The 24,576-nt window shown below is 40.1% G+C and overlaps 1 protein-coding gene across 1 annotated transcript; it reads left to right on the top strand.

Moving 5' to 3' along the window:
* Positions 1-645: 645 nt before the first annotated feature.
* GNAI3 (G protein subunit alpha i3) lies at positions 646-23,390 on the top strand. Its single transcript, XM_082225732.1, has 9 exons — positions 646-866; positions 8,443-8,485; positions 9,455-9,596; positions 11,407-11,564; positions 14,950-15,078; positions 19,053-19,182; positions 19,713-19,866; positions 21,933-22,145; positions 22,253-23,390. The coding sequence occupies exons 1-8, from the start codon at positions 749-751 to the stop codon at positions 22,121-22,123; spliced, it is 1,065 nt and encodes a 354-aa protein (XP_082081858.1). The 5' UTR covers positions 646-748; the 3' UTR covers positions 22,124-22,145; positions 22,253-23,390.
* Positions 23,391-24,576: the final 1,186 nt, after the last annotated feature.

Below are 24,576 nucleotides of genomic sequence, written 5' to 3'. Positions count from 1 at the left end.
CTGTGAATTATATTTGCATTTGCATTTTAAAAGTTAAGAACCAGAAAACATCCACATTTTTCACACACGCTAATTCTTGAGTTTGAAAGAGAGTGAACCCCTCTGCCTTAAATTATTGGGGTGGAAGTGGAGACATATTGCTGACAAATCATTGCAGTGAAAAAAATGACTGGATTTCACAACGTTTTTCTATGAACAACCCTGCCGTTTTTTACCCTGAAACACGTGCGCCTCCGACAAAGGAAATACAAGTTGCCATTGTCCTTCTTATGCTACAGTCCTATATTCCAAGGATGAGAAACCTCTGCCCACCCCACACCCCGATCCTGATGGGACTCCATCAGGTCCAGCCCATATGGCCAATAGCCAGAAGATTTGTAAGATAGTCTACAATACATGGAAGGTGGGATGCCCTGAGAGCTATCAGCACCCACAAACTACAGTTCCCAATATTCTTTGCGGGAACTAAGCGGCACAATACAGTACTCCTTTGGATCTATCATGGGGGCCTTAGTCAGTCTCCCCGCGCGCCCCTTAGTGGGAGATGGAGACGCGTCCCTTGACTACATTTCCCAGGGTGCCTTTCGAGTTCTCGTCAGTGGCCCGTGGAGAGGCGGAAGCTGGACGGGTTTCCGGTGCCTCTCTCCCCCCCTCCTCCGCCCAGCTCGTTCTCCTCCCGAGTCCGCGGCCGTTGAGGAGAGCGAGAGGTGCCGCCCGCCTCTCCCGTCCTGTCGCCGCCGCCGCCGCTATGGGCTGTACGCTGAGCGCCGAGGACAAGGCGGCGGCCGAGCGGAGCCGCATGATAGACCGCAACCTGCGCGAAGACGGCGAGAAGGCGTCCAAGGAGGTGAAGCTGCTGCTTCTCGGTAAGGAAGCGGGCGAGGAGGGTGCGGCCGGGGCCTGCTCCGCCGGCGGCCCCGGGGTGGGGCGAGGGGCAGGGACGGGACAGCCGGGCCCCGTGAGGAGAGGCCGAGGTGGCGATTCTCTCTTAACCGGGCGCTCCCCGTTGGTGGCCCGGGCTGGCCCTCCCGTGGCTCCCGGGCACGCCCCGCAGCTTACTCGCGAGCAAGAGGGAGCGAGGCGGCCCAGCCCAAGAGCTCCTCTTGGTCCAGCTGCCGCTTTCTGACCCAAAGGCCTTTCGTATGTTTTAATGTTTTAAGGCCCTAAGTAGTAAAAGTAAAAGTTCTGCAGGCTTAAGGCCAGAATCCCAGGAAGTCAGTCGCGACTAAACTTCGTGGGAGAAGATCCTAGGCCTTCCCCACCCAATGATTTTTTTAAAAAATAGAAACCTTCCGATTAGGTTTAAGGAACATTGAAGGATGATGGTTTTGAATAGTTGTACAGCTGCCCCCCCCTCACCCACTTGCAGTAGACCTTGAGGAAGGAGAACGGTCTACCTTTCACATCACACAAAAAACTCCTTGCTGTTTGCTCCGTGTGTTGATAAGGGTTTGTTCTGCATTTGTGTTTTAAAGATCCCTTTTCAGACCCTCCTCCAGGTTTTTACATTTGCAGAAGTACCTCTCTCAAAAAATGAAATGAGAGAAACAGATTCCTAGAACTAGTATGTAGGCAGCATCTGATGCCAAGTGCCTGCTTGCTCCGTTTGCTGCTTCTCTAGAAGCTTGGAGGAAGAAGCCCCTGATACCTTGGACAGCTTGCCCCTTTGCCATGAATGTGAGAAAGAGGGTTAGCCTCAAGCTGTTTGTCTTGTACGTATAGGGGACAGTGGAATGGTTTCTCTCTAGCAAAGAGCACAAGTATTACCTGTCTTCTGTTAGTGGCATCTGGCAAGTGTACTTGGTGTTCCTGGTCTTTTTCTAGACCCCCCCCCTCTCTTTTCAGCCAGAACTTTTTCTCCTGAACTTTTTTTTTCTGGCGGTGCATCTGAAGACCTATGTTAGATAACAAGTGGCAGAAGTTGAAATTGCATTGCCTTTTCATTTGTCAGTTTTAAGTCACTGAGGCCAGATGTCATTCACTTCAGTTCTTTATTTCATTAAATTAATGAATGTGGCCATTCATTTATTTAATTTCAGGCTTTTAAAATAAAGCAACCAAGAAAAAGTAACAAATGACCCAGTTCTTAAAGTACGAAATTTTAGATTTTCAAAAACCTAAAATAGAAATCACAGCAGGTGTGATAAACAAGAAATTAAAATTAAGCATTTTATAACTACAGGTAGCTTCCAAACAAAGTTTTCAAAAACTTGGTGATGAAGTTCCTTATCAGTGTTTTCTAAAGGAACAATGCTCATAGGATCAGATAGTGAATGACTGGAGGATAACAAAACAGAAAGCGGAGGATAAGTTTTCTTAATTGAGAGAATATAAACCTGTTGGGGGGTGTTGACCTAGGAGTAGGTGTTTAGCTTAAAAACAACCATGATGTCCGGGATAAACAGCCATGTTTACAGATAATGGCAGATGATATGGTATAGTAGAGTACAATCCTAACCAATCCATGAAGAGTTTCTAAAGAGTTTGTTGGTTGGACAACTATGCTTTATTTATTACCACATTTTATTGTGTGTTCTATTGTCTTTGTTCTTAAAAAATGTTATTGTTTAATGCACTTTTATAGTTTAAGGTCCTAGTTGTACTGACAATGTTGCATTAATTAAAAATCATTTATTCGACTCCAAAGTCATGCATGTTGGGGTGGGTCGGTGGGAGAAACCCTTAATTAGACTGAGGTGGAAAGAGGTATTGGCCTCATTTGCACATAACACTAATTTAGCTTAGCACAAACTTAAGGGCTCCTGGAAAGGAGATTGTAGCTGCTTTGCTCCTCCCCTGTCATTTTCCTGCTGTGCTGCAATTGATTACAGCATATAGTTTATGCGTAGATAACTAAACAAGAAGCCTAGGTTCAGATGGCATGCTAAGTAAACCATGGCTTAGCTTAGTGCAGCAACAAAATGGCAAGGGAGGAGTTTGGCTTAGCATTGCATGTGAATCAGGCCATTGTGATCAAAGCCCACCAGAAGTCAATTGCAGTGGCAATGAAAATGCAAAATTCTGCATTAGGAAAGGTATTTTTAAAAAATCAGCTACAACTACAGTTAATGCTGTGCACTGTTGTAACCCATCCCATTTCAAAAAGGAAGCTTTAGAACTGGCAAAAACTAGAAAAGGACGATTTAAATTATCACAGTTATGAAATCTGTCCCACGAACACTGGCTTAATGAGAAAGATGGGGGCATAATAAAATTATTCAAAAACTACTAAAACAGGGATCAGAAATTTGTGCCCTTACAGATGTTGTTGGAGTACAACTCCCTTCAGCCCCAGCTAGCATGGTCAACAGTCCAACATCTTCTGGAGGACCACAGGTTGTCCATGCCTCCATTTAAGTTAGAAGAACTATGTCACACGGCCATGTCAGCATGTAGTGTTAAGCCATTAATTTAATGGTTTAGTAAACTATCCTGTGCCCAGCTGCATGCAGACCAGCCACTCCTGCTTTGCTCTGCCCCTTTTTCTAGTGGAGAAAGAAACCATGAAGCATCCGGTTTAGCATTATGCTGAGCCTCTGCTCATGGATTGCTTCACCCCAACAAACTATGATTAGGAAGTCAGCGTGATGAACACACACATAACTGAAATACTATGAATATTATGAGGCCTGAACCTGTATTTTCAATTGGGAGAATCATGATTTAAAACCCCCTTTGGGGGGGGCAATTTTATTACCATTGTGCCTTAGAAGAATTATCAACCTTTCTTTTTCTGCATTCGTTTTTTCTTTCCTTTTTGGCAGCATGGAATTTGGCAGCACACTTTCCCAAAGTTTAGTTACACCAATCTTCATCCCAAGTTTTCTTGTTTATGCTTGTTTGTCTGATAGATCAGTGGTATACCATCCTACTCAAACGTGAACTCTTCTGAGTTCAATAGGGCTTATTCACAGGTAGGTTTGTATAGAATTGCAGGCTAAAGAATGTAAGTTCACAAACTGGTTCATAGGACCCAAAATGCTTTCATGTTTTTATGCTGTACAGGGCTTGCATGTAACTGTGCATGGAAACAGTATTTTAAAAAAAATGCTGAAGGGAAAGGTGTGACTGCCTTGCAATGTATTCAGAAGAAAAAATAGAATTCCTAGTATCTGTAATAGAGCTTTACGCTAAACCACTTTGTTTATGGATCACTCCTGCATTGATTGGGTTGAATGACTTCATAAATGGCTTTAATTCAATACTATTTTAAAACTAAAATTCCATTTGACAGTATGGCATAGTCTTAATTTGAAGGGGCTAGTCTTAATCAATCTACTTATAGGTTTATTACTGAACTTGGTGGGGTAAGTGTGCATGCACATGTGTGCAAATTCATTTCCTTGTATTACCAAAACAATACAACCAAAGGTTCATGGGTACATTAATTAGTGTCGGTCCACAGATGGTTTATGATTTGCAGAATACTCATTTTGTTTAATAAACATGATGGATTTAAAAGGGATATAAGCAAATTCATGGCTGCTAGCCATGATGGCTATAAGATGCTTCCAGGATCAGAGGCTCCATGTCTTTGAATACCAGTTGCTAAGAAAAACGATAAAGTGTTCTGTATAGATGGTGCTATTGCCATGAAGGATATAGTAAAGCCTGCAGTGAAGGAATGATGAGCAAGGTAATTAGTTCACTTCACTTGACTGTGTGTTTATAACCACTGAAAATTCACATGCAAAAAGGAAATGGTTTTAGTTGCTGTTTTTAAGAAATCAGTGAACATAAAATGACTGGTGTTTACATAATGAAATATTCCTCGTATTCCTCAGTTAGTCATATAGGACTGATACACACATATAATACTAAGCCATTGGCCATTAACCCATGGTTTTAACATTGCGTGTGAACCCTGCCCAGCAGCTTAACTATGGTTTGTTAACTGCCAGCAAGTCACACTATGAAGCCCTGATTTGTTGACATGTTCTAACTTCAGCTTTGCATTGCATACTAACCAAGCACCCTTCCTTTAGTGTGGTTTGTTTGGCAAGTGTCTGAGGTGGGGTGGTCAAAGGCATGAGACAAGAGCAGCTGGAAAACAAACCAAACTTTGGAGAGTCGTGGTTTCTTTGTCCGTGGGACAACTTGTGGTTAACCCATGGTTTGTCAAGCCATGACTTTGATGTAGGCCAAGCCTTCATTAATTTCATACATTTCTGGATAATAGTAAAGATTTCTTTTTCTGTATCATTTCAATATCCTAACAGTTTCGCACCCAGTCATGTAGGCTTCTTTGAGAAAGGCCCTCTTGCATCATCTTCATCCTGATTTATTACACTATGCAATACTGTAACATTCACCAGCCTCCAGTTCAAAATGATACTGTATTCTTTTAGGAAGGTTTTTTTTCTTTATGTTGCTGTTCACAATGCCTGATACCTGTTGTATTTGTGTGTTGGTGGTCTTCAAACAGAGCTCCTCAGATGGAGTAGTAAAGTGTTCTGTACGTCCTTGGTGAGATTTACTTTTTTGTGCTGGGGGGTATTCTGGAAGCAGTTACGTAAACTGTTGAATTGTGTGATCATAATTTCTCCTTCTTTCTCTCTGGTCATACAAAGGTCACTTACTTTTCCACAAACAATACTCTAGTCTGTCTCACAATAAGCAATTAGGCAAGTACAAAATTCACTTTCAACCGAAGTGTGAAGAAATTATTTGGCGTTTTACCAACAGTCAGCTACTAATAGATGTCTTTAAAGCTTCTGAAATACATAAATACTTAGTTGAGGAGGCAGCATTGTAGACACATTTTCAGTCCTTTGGCATTTGATCCTTAGTAACAGACCAGTTACTAAGGATAACTGCAAAAGATTTCAAGGATAAAGGGAATCTATACAACTGAGAGAATGCTGCTATTACCCCTCCTTTATCCTTCCCACATCTCTCTGCTCCAAACAACACTTCTATTGTTCCATTATTGTTTTGCCTCTAGGAAAAACACTTTAATGAAGGGTCACTCCATTTAGCTGACGTATAGCTCTTGCGTGATTTTCCTATTGCCGTAAATAGCTAAATTTACAGAAGTTGCATTGATCTGTCTACTCAAATAATGTATATTATTTGTCTGGTTCAGTATAACTTTTAGTTCACAAACCAGTTGAACCACAGTACAGTAAATAGGTTCTGTCTCCCTTCACTTCAGTGGGAATAATTGTACATAAATGGAATAATTCTGTGAATTTTCAGGCTGCTTCACATTTTATAAAATTAATGAATATACAGTGTGGGGCCTTGTGACGTGTGAGGAATGGATGGCATTATTTGACTGCAGGCACACACCATTGAGAGCTAGGGGGCATTTGTACCTGATTTTTTGTGTGTGCCATGGCATAATCCCCACAATCTACACAAATGATAAAAAGTGTGCATATTATAGTCATTGTGTGTACAAGTAGTATATTCAAAATGTACCTGCTAATTTTGTGCTGTGGCCTTGAGTAGTAATATTATCTTTCACTGCAACTAAGCTTTCTTAAAGGAAGGGGAACCTAGCTAGGTAAAGCCTCTGTTCAATGTAGCAACATGAACCTCATCTAATTACTATTTCTATTAACTAAAGCTTTTTCCTCTTTAGAACAAGTTGACTGTAATTTTATTTCTTCTGTTTTGAGTTGGAACTTAAGGAAAAATGCCAAAACCACTCATGATGAAGCCACCTTGCAAAATAAAACCCCAACTGCTGTATCTTCTCTGCAAAGTCACTTCCGAAGGAGTGACTGCAGTGAAGAAGCAGCTGCGGGGGTGGGGGGGAGTCCTTAAACTTTCCACTTTCTGCTGGCTTTCTCTTGCAAAGCCCCACTCTCTGTCCTCCCCTGTCTGGGTCCCTGATCCATGTTTGCATCTTTTAGTCTTTTTAAAATATCTAAACCTAAAATATCTAAACTTTGCATGTTTAGTCTTTTAAAATATCTAAACCAGTTGTGGGAAAGCTTTGACTCTCTGTATGTTGCTGAACTATAATCCCTTCAGTCCCACCAATCATGGTTAGTGGCCAGGGATGATGGGAGTTGTAGTTCAACAACATTTGGCTGGCTAAGGGTCTCACAAACCTAAACTAAACAAAGCACTTTTGTTCAGTTTGGGTGTCAGTGTATCTTTGTGATCCAATGCCATCTTGTTAAGTCATGAGTAGAATATGTTTCCTTGCTTTGACAATAGAAGGCCGCGTTTTAAAAATAAGAAATTAATGTGAAATGCACTACTGAAGCTATTGTAGTTTTTTCTGTACACTTCATGCTACCCAGTTCACCAGTAATTGTGGTCTTAAGACCTGGATCCTGAAAATTTGGACACTGTGCTTACAGTATCCTTCCCTACTATTCCGTTCTGACTTCATTTGGCAGCACAACCCCAGTGTAAAGAAAATCCTGTTCTTCTTGTAGCAGAACTTAAAAGCAGCTTGGTATGTGATCTGCCACCTGAAAGGGAGTTAATATTTTAAACAGTATATTATTTCCACATGATTAGGAGTGGCTCAGAGGCATAGCAATTGAGAGTTGGCTCTAAGAAGCAAAAGCAGCTGCTGATGAAATACATGCAAGCTTCTCTTCCCATCCCGAGACTTTTATTTGGTTTGCGCAATACACTTTAGAGACAACCTTCTCGTCTTTGGGGAAAAGTAATTGCTAGGGGTATAGCCAAGGGATTTTGAAGTATGTAAACAAGTAGCAACATTCAATTTATAAACACATAAGAAGCTGCCTTATACTAAGCCAGACTATTGAGCTATCCTACTCAGTATTATCCACCGCGTATGGAAGCAGTTCTCTAGGATTTCTGATAAGGGTCTCTCCTCCAGTCCTACCTGGAGATGTAGAATTTAATTTAGGACCTTCTGCATGTGAAGCAGTTGCTCTGCCAATGATTTATGACCCTTCTTTGAAATCTAGGGGAATTTGTGTTTCATAGTTCAGTACTAACCATGCAAAAATTAGGTAATTAATTTAGAAACTCAAAACTTCAGTATATGCTGCTGCGGGCTTTGGGCATACATTTGTATTGTCACATGTACACACAAAAGGAAGTGTGTGCTTAAGTGTTTTATACACATAATTATTTGGACTTTATGTTTCTGACAGTCTTTGAGAGATCAGTAGTGTTTTGCTGCAAGAAGTATGAGAAACATTTATAAGTAGGTGATGGGTAATCCTGTATACATATGTAGGTATCCCAGTTATTTGTATAAAGAATGCAGATGTTCATTTTGTAAATCCTGACTTCCAATGAGGCTTAAACTGCCAAAGATCACTTGCAGCTGTTGCTAAGAGGCATGGGAATTAAATTGTATGTAGTGTAATGGTGCATGGATGCTTCTGGAACAGACGGTAGTTGATATAGAAAAATAGTTAAATTTTCAACTCACTCACCAAGATTCTGCTTTCTCAATTTCCACATCAAATTAAAACAGGTTTGCTTATTTTTGTTTTATAGGTGCTGGAGAATCTGGTAAAAGCACCATTGTGAAACAGATGAAGTAAGTAAAGCGGCATATCTTTTAGACCGGTAGCTAATCCAATTATACTGCAGACATTGCCTGCACATGGAGGATCTTCGCAGGGTTTGAAAGAGCTCTGCCATGAAGGCAGTGTGAGGGGACATCTGGGGACTTGAAAGTTTGTATGCTGCTCCTTTTCTTGTCACATTGTGCTGTTTGTGCAGATGTCTTATTGGGCGGGGGGCTGTGAGATTACAAAGCTATTGAGTCCTGCCATGATCCTCTCTTTGTGCTTTGCCCATGGTGCTAGTGAAGTATGCTAATGTGCTATTGCACAAGTAGATCATACTTCTGCTTGGGCAAGGGAGTGGGGTTCCCCGAACTTTTTGCTGGTTCATCCTTCCTGCTGCAGGCCCTGCTCCACATCCCACCTCATTCCGGAGGATTTCCCAATCCCAGGGAACAGTTTTTGAGAGGACAGAGGGACTGCAGGGGAAACAAGAGATAAGAAAGCCCCATTATCTTGGCAGTAGTTAAACTACAACCCAATATGTTTAGGTATATGTAAGGAATAAATTTTTATTTGTTACTGTTTTGTCCTGCCCTTTCTCAATGAGGGGATGTATGGTTCTCTTCCCCCTTTCTCATCATTATAACAACTCTGTGAGGTAGCAGTTACAGATGGGTAGCCGTGTTGGTCTGCCATAGTCAAAATAAAAAAATTCCTTCCTGTAGCACCTTAAAGACCAACTAAGTTAGTTCTTGGTATAAGCTTTCGTGTGCATGCACGTGTATCTGAAGAAGTGTGCATGCACACGAAAGCTTATACCAAGAACTAACTTAGTTGGTCTTTAAGGTGCTACAGGAAGGAATTTTTTTATTTTGTCTGTGAGGTGGGTTAGTCTGACTGACAGTGACTGGCTCAGTACTTACTTAGCCTAATGGCTGAATGGGGATTTCCTCACTCTGAGCAAAGCACCAACTGGTTAGTATTTCTTTCTTTTTCAGAATCATTCACGAGGATGGCTATTCAGAGGAAGAATGCAGACAGTATAAAGTAGTTGTCTACAGCAATACTATCCAATCCATCATTGCAATAATAAGAGCAATGGGAAGACTAAAGATAGACTTTGGTGAAGTTGCCAGAGCTGTAAGTGTATTGTATTGATTTAACATTACTACTGATTTAGTAGTAATGATAATAAAGTGCTTGTCTATTAAACTGGTGGTGGAAATACCACTACCATCTTGTGTTTATGTGTATACATTTGATCAAAAAATGTGAGGAGTTGGTAAACTGTGTTCTTGTTGTTTTGATGTTATTGTAACATTGCCAGTAGATGTGAACCTGACAGTGCACTAAGATCTTTGAGGGCTTTCTCTGGACTCCTCTGCTTTCAGATGATTGGGTGGTGGGTGGTAACTGGGAAGCAGGTCTTTTTATGCTTAGGAGTGCTGTTGTGTATTTTGTCTTTTCAGCTCCAAGCATTGACTCCGCCCCCCTGCAAGCTCTTAATTAACTTTTAGATGCATTCTGTTCTAGTTCGAAATCTCTGTTAAAATGTGGATTTGTTTGCTCTCTGCTGTTTTATAGCTATTACAGTTTTTAATGGTTTTTATGTTACTAGTAGTCTTATGTAAGCTTCCCAGGACATGTAAACATTGAAGGGTAGGGTACAAATCCCTTAAATAAATAAGTGTTGTCAACCTCTGAGAATGTTCTTTTGTGATCTCTTAAACAGCTCAAGACATGTTAGACAAATTTGTAGCTTCTGCCACTGTGCTTCTTTAATTAATCTATCAGTACTGTTTTGTATAATTAAGTAGGAGAACACCTTGCTGAAACTGTCCATCTTCCTGTATATCGGTCATTTTTCCCATTTAAATTATTATTATTTTAATTTTTTAGTTGCTTTATCTTGCCCAAGGCAACCCAAAGCAGCTTACAACCAACCACATGTAGTATGTGCTCCCAGTTACTCATTTTAGTCATGGCTTGAAGTTTCTTGCACCTAACGCCATAGATGATATAAGACTTGGGAAAAGTGAACATGATTTGATTGGACTATTTAGGAACTGGAGCTCTCCCATACTTGCATTAAAACTTTAATTATCCACGATTTAAAAAACTAGTTTGGTATGCAGTGTTGATGAGCATCTATTTCAAAAATTTCAACTTCCTTTCCCTAATTTGAAGCTACATTTCTTGTATTTGCAGATATTTGTTTTGCTTAAATTGTTCTTTTTCCAGCTTAAGACAGTGCTCAGCTACTAATTTTGCAGCTATAAAACTTTTTAATTCATAAGCATAAGCTTTAATTATTTCTTTGGCTCTTGCCATTCTTATCACAATGTGTTTCATAGCTGAGTAGTACTATTTAAAGTAGTCCACAGAAGCTTATGCCATAGGGCAACATCCAGTTGTGTCTGTAGAACAGACTTCCACTCATGCAATGGGGCTTCCTCTTCTCCCTCTTGAAGTCTCCCATTGCAGATCTGCTCTGGAGGGTTGTGGGGCACAGAGAGCTCCAGAGGGGAGGAAAAGAAGAGGAGGTCCAATTGTATGAGCAGGTCTGTTCCACAATCCCACTGTTGCACAAGCAGACAGTGGATATCTCCAATAATAAATAAGGTGTCCCAAACCTCTTTATCGGATGAGCTTGTTTCCCAACTGTCGTATCAGACTGCAATATACCTTCATTTTTGGTAGTTCTGATCAGCGTAGCTGATTCTTTGAATTCTAGTTATGATGCACATCAAATAATGGTTTGTGCAATTAGCAGTTGGTCGTTTAGAAGTAACATTTCAGAGAAGGAAACAGTCTGCTGCTGGTGGGTAGTAGGTAATCAACCATACCATTGTAAACTCGCATTGAAACACTTCCCCTAATGTTGGTTGTTAAGCATATGTTATTATACTGCACATGATAACGGCAGTGTTTCATTTGCCTTCTTCTGCAGGATGATGCCCGTCAGTTGTTTGTACTAGCTGGAAGTGCAGAGGAGGGAGTCATGACTCCTGAACTGGCAGGCGTGATTAAGCGGTTATGGAGAGATCCTGGGGTCCAAGCATGCTTCAGCAGATCAAGGGAATATCAGCTTAATGATTCTGCATCCTAGTAAGAAACTTTTTATAGATTTTAAGCACTTTCACAGATAAACTCATGTTCTTTTAACTACCCACATAGGTGCTATACTTGTTTTGTCATAACTGTTGTTTATTTTTCAGAGTTCTGGCAAGAGCGATGAATGCTCCCAAATAATTTCTGTGGTATTTCTCAAAAGGCTTTGGGGAAACTTAATGTGAGGATGTTAAAATGCATTTCAGGAAAATTCCTTAAGCCTGACAAACTGGACAGTGAACAGTTAATGAAGGCTTGGCTTTGAAGATTCCATCGATTATGCTTAATTGATCAAAGCGAGTTCTGTGGGTCAAAGGAAAGGGCGGAGCCATCAGTCCCAACACCACTTACTTTTCTTGTCTATGGTATACTGGACGCTTGGCAACCTGACTTTAATGGCATTCTTGAGGTCTCCTTCTCTAAAACAGTGGTACTAATCTTTTTCATTTTGACAAAAATGTCATCTCCCCAATTCTCAGTGTTTATTTTGTCTTGTCTGAACTTGGGAAAGGACTGTAGCTTGGTGGTAGAGCATCTACTTTGTATGCGGAAAGTCCCAGGTTCAGTCCTGGGCATCTTCAGGTAGGACTGGGAAAGACTGTGGCCTGTCATTTGTTTAAACTTACTCACTGAGGACAATTGAGGAGTGGCAACAGTCCTTTGGACACTGCATCAACCTATTATTTCTTTCCAGAACTGCATGAACCTATTATTTTATTTCAGAAGTGCTTAATATTCTCAGGGTATAGGTGTTTGCAACACTTCCTGGAGACTTTTTCTGCATTTACAGTGGACCCTCCATATATGAACTTAATTCGTTTTGGGGGTCCGTTCACACCCCAAAAATAACGTAAATAGAAGTGTGCTTCTGCACGTGCGGCAAAACCCGGAAGTATACACTTCTAGGATTGCCCTGGCCGTAACCCAAAGATTCCGTATCCAGGGGAATATGTAAGTAGAGGGATGACTATTTAGCTTGAAGTCACAATAAAAGAAACCATTTATACCCATAATAGCAGTATGAAGCTGGCTATGATTATAGGACACAAGTATCATTCTTGAATGGTTTTTATTGGCATTGCTGTGCCCCCTTTTTTTGTAGAACAATGGTTTTATTTGCATTTTCCAGTAATTTAAACCAAGATATTCTTAAGAACCTGTGGATTATCTATTTTGAGATAGATTTTTTTTTTTTTTACACCAATGTATGCAGCATATCCTAGAACGAGGGCAATAAAATCACTAATTCCTTGCTGGTTGAGAACTTGCCGAACCAAGTCTTTGTACTACCAGATAAGGTAGATCTAAACCAGCTTTACTTCTTCAGAGCTTGCTGCTGAAACGTGACTATACTGTATGCAGATGACTAACCTGCATGGAAAGAGAGAATATCATCTGCTTAAATAATTCACTGCTTCTTGTTTTCAAATGAAGGTCTTAACTGTTTTCAGGACTTGAAGTAGCTCTTGTATTCTTTTGGCAGCATTTTACACTACAGCCAGTTGCTTGGAGTTTTCATTTAATCCACTCACATTTTGGTTTTAGTTTCAGGTTGCTTTTCCATTGCCTAATCTAAAAGCAGGACAACACGCTCTTCCTTCTAGTGTGGGCAGAAAAGTGAGGTATAAATGAATGTAATAATAAATAAAGTTATAGTACTGTTTCACATAGCTGTAGTTTAAATATAGCATAGAAGGTCGCAAGATCTTTGTTTCCCAGCAGAAGTATTTTTATTACAAGAAGCTGAGATCATAAACTTTGGCCTCCCTAGGTAATTTGTTAACATCAAACCCTAATCAGGAATCTGCTTCAGCAAAGGAATAGCATCTCAAGACAGTAATTATACTCTTTGAGTTACTTTTAAGTCATCTTACTGCTTTGTGAGACTATAGAACCAAATGAGACTGGGCTCTCTGTTAAAAGGTTCAGCTGTAAAATACAGTTAAGTGGCAGTGCAGAATAAGGCTGCCCTCCCTTCTGCTGCAGGAGAAAACTAAGCTGGAGCCAGAGTACTATATAGTAACTAATGTGTTGGATATGGATGTGGATAACCCAGATTCAAACCTTGTTTAACTGATAAAGCTCATGGTACCCTTAAGGCAAGCTACTGTATTTCATCCTTGGTTCCAGCACATTGTGATTTTCAAGACAGTGTCTGTTGGTTCTTTACGCATATTTGGAAGTAAGTAAAGTCATAGATACTTGTAAAAAGAAACCATGGGGAATAGGAGCATTACCGAATAATACCTAATAATATAGTGCAAGCTTCCCTAACCAGCTGCCTGCCATACCTTTTGTACTACACCACTCGTCACCCTGAGCCTGCACACTTTTTAGTGCAAAATATCTGTAGGGCACCATGTTGGGGAAGACTGACAGAGGAAATCTCCTAAGATTTCAAGTACTGTATATAGTCATCACTCCTTGCAACAACCCTTTTAATGTAGACCTGTTACTGAGTGGGGATCTGTGAGGTTGGGGGATAGTGGCTTGCCTGAAGTTAACCAGCAAGTTAGTGACTGAGCTAAGATTTTAATTGGCAACATAGACATAGTCTCATCACTCACTTTTCTTAACTGCTGCATTACACACAACTCCTTCCTACTGATCTCCATGAAGTTTCTCTCATCACAGCAACTCAGGCAATGATACATACCTCAAGCTTGCAATCTTACCAAACTATAGTGCATACTCTTCAATTTGTTTCTTGCATTTCTCCCCTTTGCCTGCCAGTATAGAGGTAACTATCAATTCTTTCTACATTGCATTTCCTACATGTATATCTTATAACTCTTTTTAAATGTTTCAAGTAAGCACCATTTATATAAATGTTCTTTATTGAATAACTTAAGCAAAAAGACAGGACCTTGCCTTAAGGAGTTTACATTTTCATTATCATATTAGGGACTACTTTGGCTCAAGCTATTATATTTACTGATTGTTGTAAAACTTGAGAATTTATAGTGTGAACATTGCTACTGTAATGATGTTTTGGAAAGCATTAAGCCTGTATCTTAAAACTACATTTTAAGGCAGCTCTTAATGTAGCTCTCTCATAAAGAACCCAAAATATATCCATTGGCTCCAGTTTCAACTGAGGTTGCAAACTTAAGTAACTTTGTTAACATGGAATAAATTTCAAAAGTTAGATCCAATAAAGCGAGTGCTTAACTGGCTTCAGGTAATCTACAGTCATGACAGTCATAACACCCTGGAAGAAGAAGAAGAATAATAACATTGCAGAAGAATTTTTGATTTTTCTCTAGATGAGAATAAGGCATAGAAGAAGAATATAGGAGTCATTCACAAAAATTGTGTCTTAGTCCAAGAGAGTGGATAAAAATGTATTTATCTCCTTTCTCTGTCTCTCTTTCCCCTTTAGCTACCTTAATGACTTGGACAGAATATCCCAGCAAAGTTACATTCCAACTCAGCAAGATGTTCTACGGACCAGAGTGAAAACGACAGGCATTGTAGAAACACACTTCACTTTCAAGGACTTGTATTTCAAGTGAGTTACATTGTGGGTTGTAGGGTCCCACTTACATATTACTATCACTCCACTGTTCTTTGGGTTGTGGTGTAAAATTTACCACTTTTCCATATGCTCATGTTGTGCAGGCTTAATTTCGCTCCGGCTTCGCACAGTGTAAAATCTCTGTCCTTCAATTCTATTCTTGCTGGAGATTTTTGGTATCAGTTCACTTTTTTATTTTCATTGTTTTGTTCTTTTCAGCTGCTTTTATGTTGGGATCACAGACACAGGTACTGAACCCTTCCTTTACAGGAGCATATATACTAAAAAGGATACTGACTACTGTTTTACATTATTTGTTGAAAGCCCCACCATACCAATGTTCCAATTTGCCACGTGTTTATTTTCCCGTATTGCAGTTGGAGCTGAAATTAACATGGCTTTGTGAAATGTGCATGGCTTTTTCAGCAAAACTGTGTAGAGAGAGTACTAACCAGTCAGTAGAACAGAACATTGGCCGGAAGCATGCACATGTGTTTAAATGCTTGCCATTTATAGAGCTTGATGTAGGACAGGGGATGTGTATTTCCCCCTGGAATACATACGTAGTGATTTGAGACTTGCAACCCATGTACCTCAATGTAGCTTCCCACCATCTTTATTGATCGCCTCTACAGGGATTGCCATATGCTCTTTAAATGCAGCCTTTAAAGTCCCTTGGCTCTGTTTTGACTACAGCTTCCATCAAGTCCCATTTCTCTGTAAAATATAGTGCCATGCAGAATAAGTGGGACTAGCTCACATGCCTCATGCTGCAAGATGCCACCATGTTTTTTGGTAGAGTGGGGGCCTTGCTACAGAGGTCATGGAACTCAGAGAAATGTTAGATACTCTGTCTGAGGTTTAAAGGAGGAAAGTGTAAGGAGCCCTGCTCTATGAACACGTATCCACCTTAATAGAATGGGCCTGACCTAGGCAGTATCCCTTTAAGTATGAATTCTTCCCTTTTGCCTCCTATCCTTCATGCCAGCCATAAGGATGCATTGAAACCCAATATTCCTCTACCTGCCACTGTGCTATTAGAGAAATGCTCATTTCTGATCATATGCTCCACCATAGCCTAGTTACAGTGCTTTATCTTGATAGACGGTAATAATAATAATATTATTAATAATGTTTTAATAAAGAATTTTATATATGGCAAAATGAGTTACTACCTTTGCTTGGATTTCTGCTGACAAGGCTCACTTGCACATGTCTTTTAATTGCACTCCAGTTGGTTGGGATAATGTTTAAGAATATTTTTGTGTTTATTTTATAAATGCACAGCAAAAACAAAAAACAAACCCAAGGAAGTTAGGATTGGGTGAATATCATGTTAAGTTTGGTTCTGGACATCAAATCACAGAATGGCCTTTGGAAAATTATCATTGATGAGCTTGTGTTCTGTATATGTAAAGTGGAAATAATGAACCCCATATATAGAGAGGATGAATGAGAAAAACTCCGTAATATATATATGCTGTATTAGATGAGTGTGACATAACTAGTGGATCAAATCTGCTTCTCTGCGCTCTGGTTAGGTAATTGGGCCTTGAACTTGGGCAGTTCAACACCTCCCTTCCCTTCCCTTCCCTTCCCTTCCCTTCCCTTCCCTTCTCTTAACGTTATCTCAAGTCTTTCCTCATATGTAGAACTGGACTATACCAGCAGTTGTTACTACAGTTTTTAAGTTTGTTTAAATTATTAACTTAAATTATTAAATTATTAAGTTTGTTTAAATTATTAAATAAATCATTTTTGGAGCTCCTTGGCTTCTCACCTTTCCAGTATATGAATTAGTTGCCCAAAATTGCTTTGGTATATAGTATCCGAGATCAGATGTAATGATAATTAACAAAATGCTGTAAATCGTGGCACAGCTTGATAGCACGTTCTGCCTATTAAACTACCAGTTAAAGAAGGGTGTGAGTATTTTAAGACTTTTTCTAAAGCAGCATATCATTTTCTGTCTTGCCCTATTTACACCTTTGCCAGAGGGCCTAACCAAGTTGGGAGGCAGCCTTGTTGGCTGTATGAATGTAGGTCAGGGTAGCCAACATAGTGCCCTCCAGCTGTTGGACTATATTCCTTGACCATTGCCCATACTGTTGGGCTGGTGAAAGTTGAGGTCCCAACAACATCTGGAGGCTGGCCACCTCAATGTAGGTAAGGCAGTAAAAGCTGTCAAGAGCACAGCTATAAGAACAAAGAAGACTCAGTAGGACTTCTGTATCCATTCCTGCAGTGGACTTTTTGTCTACTAAATAATCTCATGCACAAGCTGATAGGATGGGTGGAAGGCAGATTCTCTCTCTCTCTCTCTCTCTCTCTCTCTCTCTTTTTTCTGTGTGTGTATCTAATTCTATCCTGCTAGATGCAGAACGTCAGTCACAGAAAGGGAGAGTTTAACCTATTCTTAAAGAATTCCTGATGCACTATGTGGACACAGCAGCGTGTATGTTGTTTAAGTAGGTTCCTCATTTAAGCTAGCTAGTCTTAATGTGTCTGATTGGTTTGTTGTGCCGTTCAGCTAAACATAAAATAAGACCATATTACCCTTTAGGGGAAATTTAACTAGAAACTAGCAGCACCTTGCACTATTGTGTTATGGCTTGTAAATGTTTGCTGCTGGTTAGCTTTCCCACAGGAAACCACTTTGTAAGTGCATTGACCATTCTGCAACAGGAGGTTGTGTAATCAGCCGTTGTTGTTCAGCAGCCGCCAAACAAAATGCTGTTCCCAAGCAGCAGAAGATGATAAACATTGTATGCTAGCATAACATTCAGGTTCTGTGTTGAGCAAGCTTACCCACCTGTGTGATATGTCAAGAGATATGTCCTTATGTTTTTCTGTGGCATTTCCTCCTTTCTATGCCACCTTTCTCTCCAAAAGGAAATCATTGTGCTGAATATGGGGTAAATTGTTATAGTCTACTGTTGGAGAATGTGAATTCACATTGCAAAAGTGAGATTTTGCTTTTTTTTTTGGGGGGGGGGGTTCTTTCTCCAGCTGTTAGAGGCAGGATAGTTTTATACTTCAAGGTAAATATTGCCTTCCCCTTACAGAAGTAGGCAGGTCCCTCTTCCCAGTCCACTTACCTTGAATACTTGATAAAATGCACATTGCTGCTATCATGGTCCTGTTATTTCATGTGACTCTTAGATTTCCTGGATCAAATGCCCATTTAGTCTCTACCAAGAGATGCTAATCTTGTTCTTACAGCAGTCCAATGAAGTACTATGCTCAATAGACTTCACTGGAAATTATCTGGAGTTACGCATATTGTTCAAAGTGTATAAACAAATAATGTTTTCCCTGGACTGTTAACTACTTAAATATTTCTCAAGATTACTAAATTATACCATATGTTAGCAGTTTATCAGCCTCTAAAATAACATGTTTCCGCTAAAGCAGATTGATAACACTGCTGAATCCTACCCCATGTCAAAATCATTTTCTCTTATTTCCCTACTTGTCTCCCACTCATTAACCTGAAGTGGTAAGGAAACCATGATATGTGGTGACTACTGCTGACAATTTCACATGATCAAATTATTAGGAGATCCATAGTTATCATAACTGAACATACTCTTATCTTCTTGGGCTTTGACTTTGAGAGCATGAGTTTGCCAGTAGAGGTAATACTAAGCGGAGGAGGAAGATAGTGTATTGTGGGAGCTCTGCATTCATGCAAGCAGGCTTGTTGTAGAAGTACTTGGCCTAGTAGTCTCAATGACTCATCTGGCTTTTAGTGATTATTAGAAACCCCCTTATCATAGGTTTTGCTAGGATCAGCATGTTTCAATTCTTCAGTAAAACAGTGTTAGAGCAGCATAGGTTATGCTAGTGGCAAAGGCTCATTCAGCTTTGTAACAACCCTATGGTGTGCTTTTGACAACACTATACACTGCACTGTAATTTATGGCATAATGTAGCATAATAATAAAAGCAATTTCTCTTTCTGCCAGGATGTTTGACGTTGGTGGCCAGCGTTCAGAACGTAAGAAATGGATCCACTGCTTTGAAGGCGTAACAGCAATTATATTCTGCGTAGCTCTCAGTGATTATGACCTTGTTCTTGCTGAGGACGAAGAAATGGTAGGTTGCCATAGAGTTAAATGTTGGTTACATGCTGCATTACGTAAACTGTGGTGGAAATTGACTTTAAGCTTTATGTAGTTTGTTTAGGACAACTTAATTTAAATGGCTTGTGTTTTGAAAATTACTAAGGCATAGAAGCAAACATTTCTTGTCTCCTCAAATTTCCTGCAGTGAGCGCTGGCAGCAGCACTAATTGGCAGGCTGTGTTCAATAAAATCTTATTTGCTCCCACCCCCCACCACTGAATCTGAAAACTACAGTAGTTCTTAGCTGTGAAGGAAATAAAGCATCTGGGTGAATTTTTGTGAAACTTTATGTAATTGTGATAACTGAAAAGTCTTTTTGTGACCCATTTTTGCCAAAGTTTAGGAATTCTGATACTTGCCCAAATGATTACTAGTACTTTCTTATCTGAGAATCAGCTTTGACTAAATCACATTATTTGCACTAGTAGCTTTGTTTTCATTAGTGATTATGCAAAGTTGCTGGGGTATTACCTTTTCAACGAGATGTTTTCCTCCTCCCAGAATCGTATGCATGAGAGTATGAAACTGTTTGACAGCATTTGTAACAACAAGTGGTTCACAGACACATCAATCATTCTTTTCCTAAACAAGAAAGATCTGTTTGAGGAAAAGATAAGGAGGAGTCCACTAACAATTTGCTACCCGGAATACCCAGGTAAGGTAAAAAATAATGGGGAAAATAGGATGAAAACAGCTTGTTGCTTTTGGTTTAATGTGTATTTGTGACCTCAGTATATGTACATAATATTTTTCTTTGTCCCATCATCTATCCAACCTTTTAAAAAATATAGATCCCTGTCTGATAATGTTCCTGCTAGATGAAAACAGATATGTTAGCATTAGCTTGGCTCTGTTTACTTATTGTCATGCTGGCTTGAATACTTAATGTTCTCTCTTAAAGCCCAAGGTTGAATTTTCTGATGGAAGGAGACACCTAGACATTTCCCCCCAAATTGAGTCCTTTCACTATGTGTGATATGAAAGTGGTGGTTTCTCTCCGCATCAAAATTAGATTTTTATAATCCTAGTTCTGAAACTGATGCCCTATCACCAACAATTTATTATGGCCTTCATTGTGAGTTCTGTTGCCCAAACTTTCAAAATTTGTAGCGCAGTGTAGTCTCCCCTCACTGCTTTGTTGTGTCTTATTTCCACAGAATTTCTTCCTATGAATAAGCAAGTCATGATAGTCCCAACAGCTGCAAATTACTGCTTCATGACTGTTTGCTGTTTTCCTCATAGAGGGGTCCTAAAATTGTATCTTGGCTTTGTAGCCAACTATTATGCTGCTGTTACCACATGGTTCTGCCTCTAGCTGTAATGATGAAGTCTAGACCAATCAGAAATGATCAGACTGTGTGAGATATATGGATAGGCCTTTTAGTCAAACACTCTTAAAAGATGAATCATGCTTCTTACAGGGAATAAATAAGCAGTCAAAACCCAAGCCACAGCTTTAGGTGCAAAGTACTGTCATTCATGACACCTGTTTATGTTCTCTTTCAATTGAAACTGGTAGTTCTTAAGCCTCTTGGGTTTTATAAAGTATTAGAGCTTTTTAATTTAAAAAAATCATTACTTTAAAAACAAAAAGAGGGGGGAGCGAATAGCTAGTTTAAAAACGAGTGTAAAATAATTTATTACAAAAACCAAGAAAGAAATAGGTTTTCAAGAACAATGAGAGTTCTGTGGCACCCAAGTACCACATTTTTTTAAAGCGTTTTCAAACATGGATAGAAGGATCTCATACCTCAGTTGCAGAGTGTATATTTTGCATGCATGAGGACTGAGGACCAGTCCCTGGCATTTGTAGCTAAAGAGATACCTGATAGCCAAACTTAGCTGAAGGAAAGCTGTTACCAGACAAAGGAAATGGTATTGGATTAGATAAATTAGATAGTCTGCTCACTATAAGCAGCTTCATATATTCATACATTGGAGGCTGCAATCTTGTACTCAATCTGTTTCAATTTAGTATTTCGCTAATGGCACCCAGTGACTGCAGCACTATTTGCACTAAAAAAGCAAAGAAGTAAATGGTAAAGATTTCTGATCACAAAAGATTCGCATATGCCCTGTTTGGGGAAATGGAGCTGTGATTGTGTTTCTTTAAAATGAACTACTTATTTTGTGATTGCTTCATCTAAGAGGTGTAGACAGAGTTTCCTAGGTCTAGATGCATTTCTTTAGCCTAAAATGATGGCAAAGTATGATGACTGGAAACAGTTACCATATTTTTCGCTCCATTGGACACAGTTTTTCCCCTCCAAAAATTGAGGGGAAATGTGTGTGCATCCTATGGAGCGAATGCAGGCTTGTGCCATAGCCCCGCGCAACTCCTCCCGCAAGGAGAGGCTGCACAGGGCTATGGCTTCTTTAGCTCCACGCAGCCTCTCCCGGCAGGGAGGGATTGCGTGGTGCTAAAGAGGAAGCCAAAGCAGCCAGCGCGATCCATCCCGCTCACTGCCTTGGCTTGTGCCATAGCCGCGCACAACCCCTCCGGCAGGGAGAGGTTGTGCGCAGCCTGTACGCTGCTCTTTGGGGCTGGGGGGGGGAGATTTTTATTATTGATTTCCCCGTCTAAAAACTAGGTACGCCCTATGGTCCGGTGCACCCTGTGGTGTGAAAAATACGGTACTTTTCTTTTCAAAGACTTGTAAAGTCAATTGCAAGTCCTTAAAATGGTGTTAGTTAGTAGAAGTTGTCATTTCCCCCCTCCAGGTTCTAATACATATGAAGAGGCAGCTGCATACATTCAGTGCCAGTTTGAAGACCTGAACCGAAGAAAAGACACCAAGGAAATTTACACCCATTTCACCTGTGCCACTGACACAAAGAATGTGCAATTTGTTTTTGATGCTGTTACAGATGTTATAATTAAAAACAACCTGAAAGAATGTGGACTCTACTAAAAAGAGAGCGTAACAGTGAAATGTAAGTTTATGAACTTTGTAGTCTTTTCTGAGCTTTAGCATCACATAAACAGCTGCCTGGCTATAACATGAACTTCACCTAATGAAATGAAATTATTTCCATTTCAGGATGTTGCGTTTTAAGAACTGGACTGTTTATTTGCTGCCTTGTGGGACAGCTGCAAGCATGAACAGGACCGGGGAATGAAAACAGCATGCAAAAATCCTTGCATTCTTTAGCACAATCTTCTGTACTAGGGACCTTTTTATTGATATGGGATGCGGAAGTTAAAATTCCAAAAATGGAACTACTGTTAAGTGTGATTTTTTTTAAATCATCCAGGCATCATATGGATTGCATAGTCTCAAATGTGTACAGCTGTTACGAAGTTGAGATCCCAGACCTTCAATATGTAGCTTTCTTTCTTTAATAAGCCACCGCTGCTCTGTTTTTAAGGTTTTTCCATCAAAACTATATATTTACTAAATTTTATTTCCTTATTTGCAAACAGACTTGTTTTAAAAACAAACAAAAAACACTTAACTATGCACATGATTGTGACCAGATCACGCAGAAAGTATTCCTCTTAGCAGGAACCTTTTGTTTTTAAAACTTGGTATGGTCAGAACTTGATATACAGTAACTGCAACTACTTAAAAGGGCCTTAGGATTCTTATGGCTAAAGCAATGGCTTCTTCTAATGTATAATGTTATGAGTCTGCTACAAACACTGTAAGGTGCTCCCACCCCTGAAAGAGAGATTTCCTGTAGCAGGGGGAGGGGGTTAGCCTGGTTTATGCTGATTACCAAATCACTGAGTGTGCTACTAATGTAGCAGATGAAAATCTTCTTACATGAAATGCCTGAATTGGCTTCTAGGTAGAAAGGTGAGTTGTAAAATTACAAACTGCAGGGGGTGGGGAGAGAGTGCTGCTACAAAGCTACTTAATCAACCACTTAATTGTTTGTGTGTGTGTTTGGTCTTAAACCAGTGGGGAGTTTTGTAGACAGTGCAATTTGTTCTGCATTTACCAGGGCCTTTTCTCATAGGAGATTTCCAAAATGTATCAACCGCATGCTTTTACTTTGTAAATGTGGTGCCAAGTTCCTGTTTGCCATTGTTTTTACTGTAGTGATGTTATTAACCCGAGTCAGTACATTTATTTGCTGGAACCATTACATTGAGACTCTTTTCCAATTTGTCATGTACAGTTTCAACCTGATGTAGTTATTGGCAATATTAAAATGGTGAGTTAAAAATCTTAATGTTCCTCACTTTATTGGAGCCATTTCTAGAAATGATCTAGGGATCTTTGTCAGTCTCTCTTAATAGCATTTCCAGGTTCTGCAAATAAAGATTTTAGTTAGCTGGATTAGCTTTTTTGTAGTGCTGAACCCTCATATAAATAACTGAAACTTTCCTGTCTTGAAGAATATGGTGTCAGGTATTTTCTGTGTGTTGACACAGATAAGGCTGAGAATTGTGGCAAGCTATTTCTACCATTAAGTCATATCAGCAAGATACAGCAATACTTTTCTAAAGCATTTCTTTATGACTGTATGTTACCAAGAATGATGATGATTCTTAACAGGAAAGAGTGGTAAAATTCTCACTACATGGTAGAATATTGCAGATCACTAGCTTAAACAGTTTCTCTGTGCACACACTATTGTAAAATACTCTTGGTGAATTAATGATTAGCGTGCATCAACTCTATTCACTTTTCACAAAAGGGAAACAGAGTCAATGTCACTTGCCCAAGGCCATTCTGTGAGGGCTGATTTCATACATGCATATTTCACCTGCAGGGATGAATTGCAAACTAAATGCGTAAAACACTTCAACTGGAAAGAACTGCTTGACATTGAATGTACCTCCTGACTTGAGGTTTGCTGTTTGCTAAATGTGCATGTGCAAGACATCCTTTGGTCTTTCACTCACTGGCCATGTCTGGATGTTATGCTAAGCCAGGGGTCGGCAACCTAAGGCCCGTGGGCCACAAACGGCCCATGGGGGTCGTTTAACCGGCCAATGAACCCCCGCTGCCCGCTCGGTCGGCTCCCATGCGCCGCGCTAAACCGGCGTGGAGCAGAGCAAGGGCCACCTTCTTTAACCAATGCAAAGCTGAAGCTCCTGCAGCCAATGGGAAGCTGCGCACGCCTCCTACGCACCGGAAATAGTGTTTGTGCATGCATGTGCATGCACTCTGACCCACCGTGGCGTCTGTGGGACCGTGAACTGGCCCAAGCCACAAAAACTTTGCTGACCCCTGTGCTAAGCCACTAACTATGGTTAAACAAATCATCCTGCAGATGCATTGTGTGCTATTCTACACACTTCACTTCTCCCAGGTTTAGGCACTAGCTACTTTGTGATTTGTTTCCCCTCTTGGCAAGGAGACAAATGAAGTGTGAACACTTTGCATTATTTCTGAAGGTGGCCATTGGGTAT

The sequence above is a fragment of the Podarcis vaucheri genome (assembly GCF_965113315.1).
Source record: "Podarcis vaucheri genome assembly, chromosome: 6".
Classification (NCBI taxonomy): Eukaryota; Metazoa; Chordata; class Lepidosauria; order Squamata; family Lacertidae; genus Podarcis; species Podarcis vaucheri.
This window is presented reverse-complemented; position numbering and strand designations above follow the sequence as displayed.

Coding starts and splice junctions, on each gene's coding strand:
- GNAI3 (XM_082225732.1), top strand. CDS start 749: ATGGGCTGTACGCTGAGCGCCGAGGACAAGGCGGCGGCCGAGCGGAGC. Junction 8,486..9,454: donor ACCATTGTGAAACAGATGAA/GTAAGTAAAGCG, acceptor TTTCTTTTTCAG/AATCATTCACGAGGATGGCT. Junction 19,183..19,712: donor TTGCTGAGGACGAAGAAATG/GTAGGTTGCCAT, acceptor TCCTCCTCCCAG/AATCGTATGCATGAGAGTAT.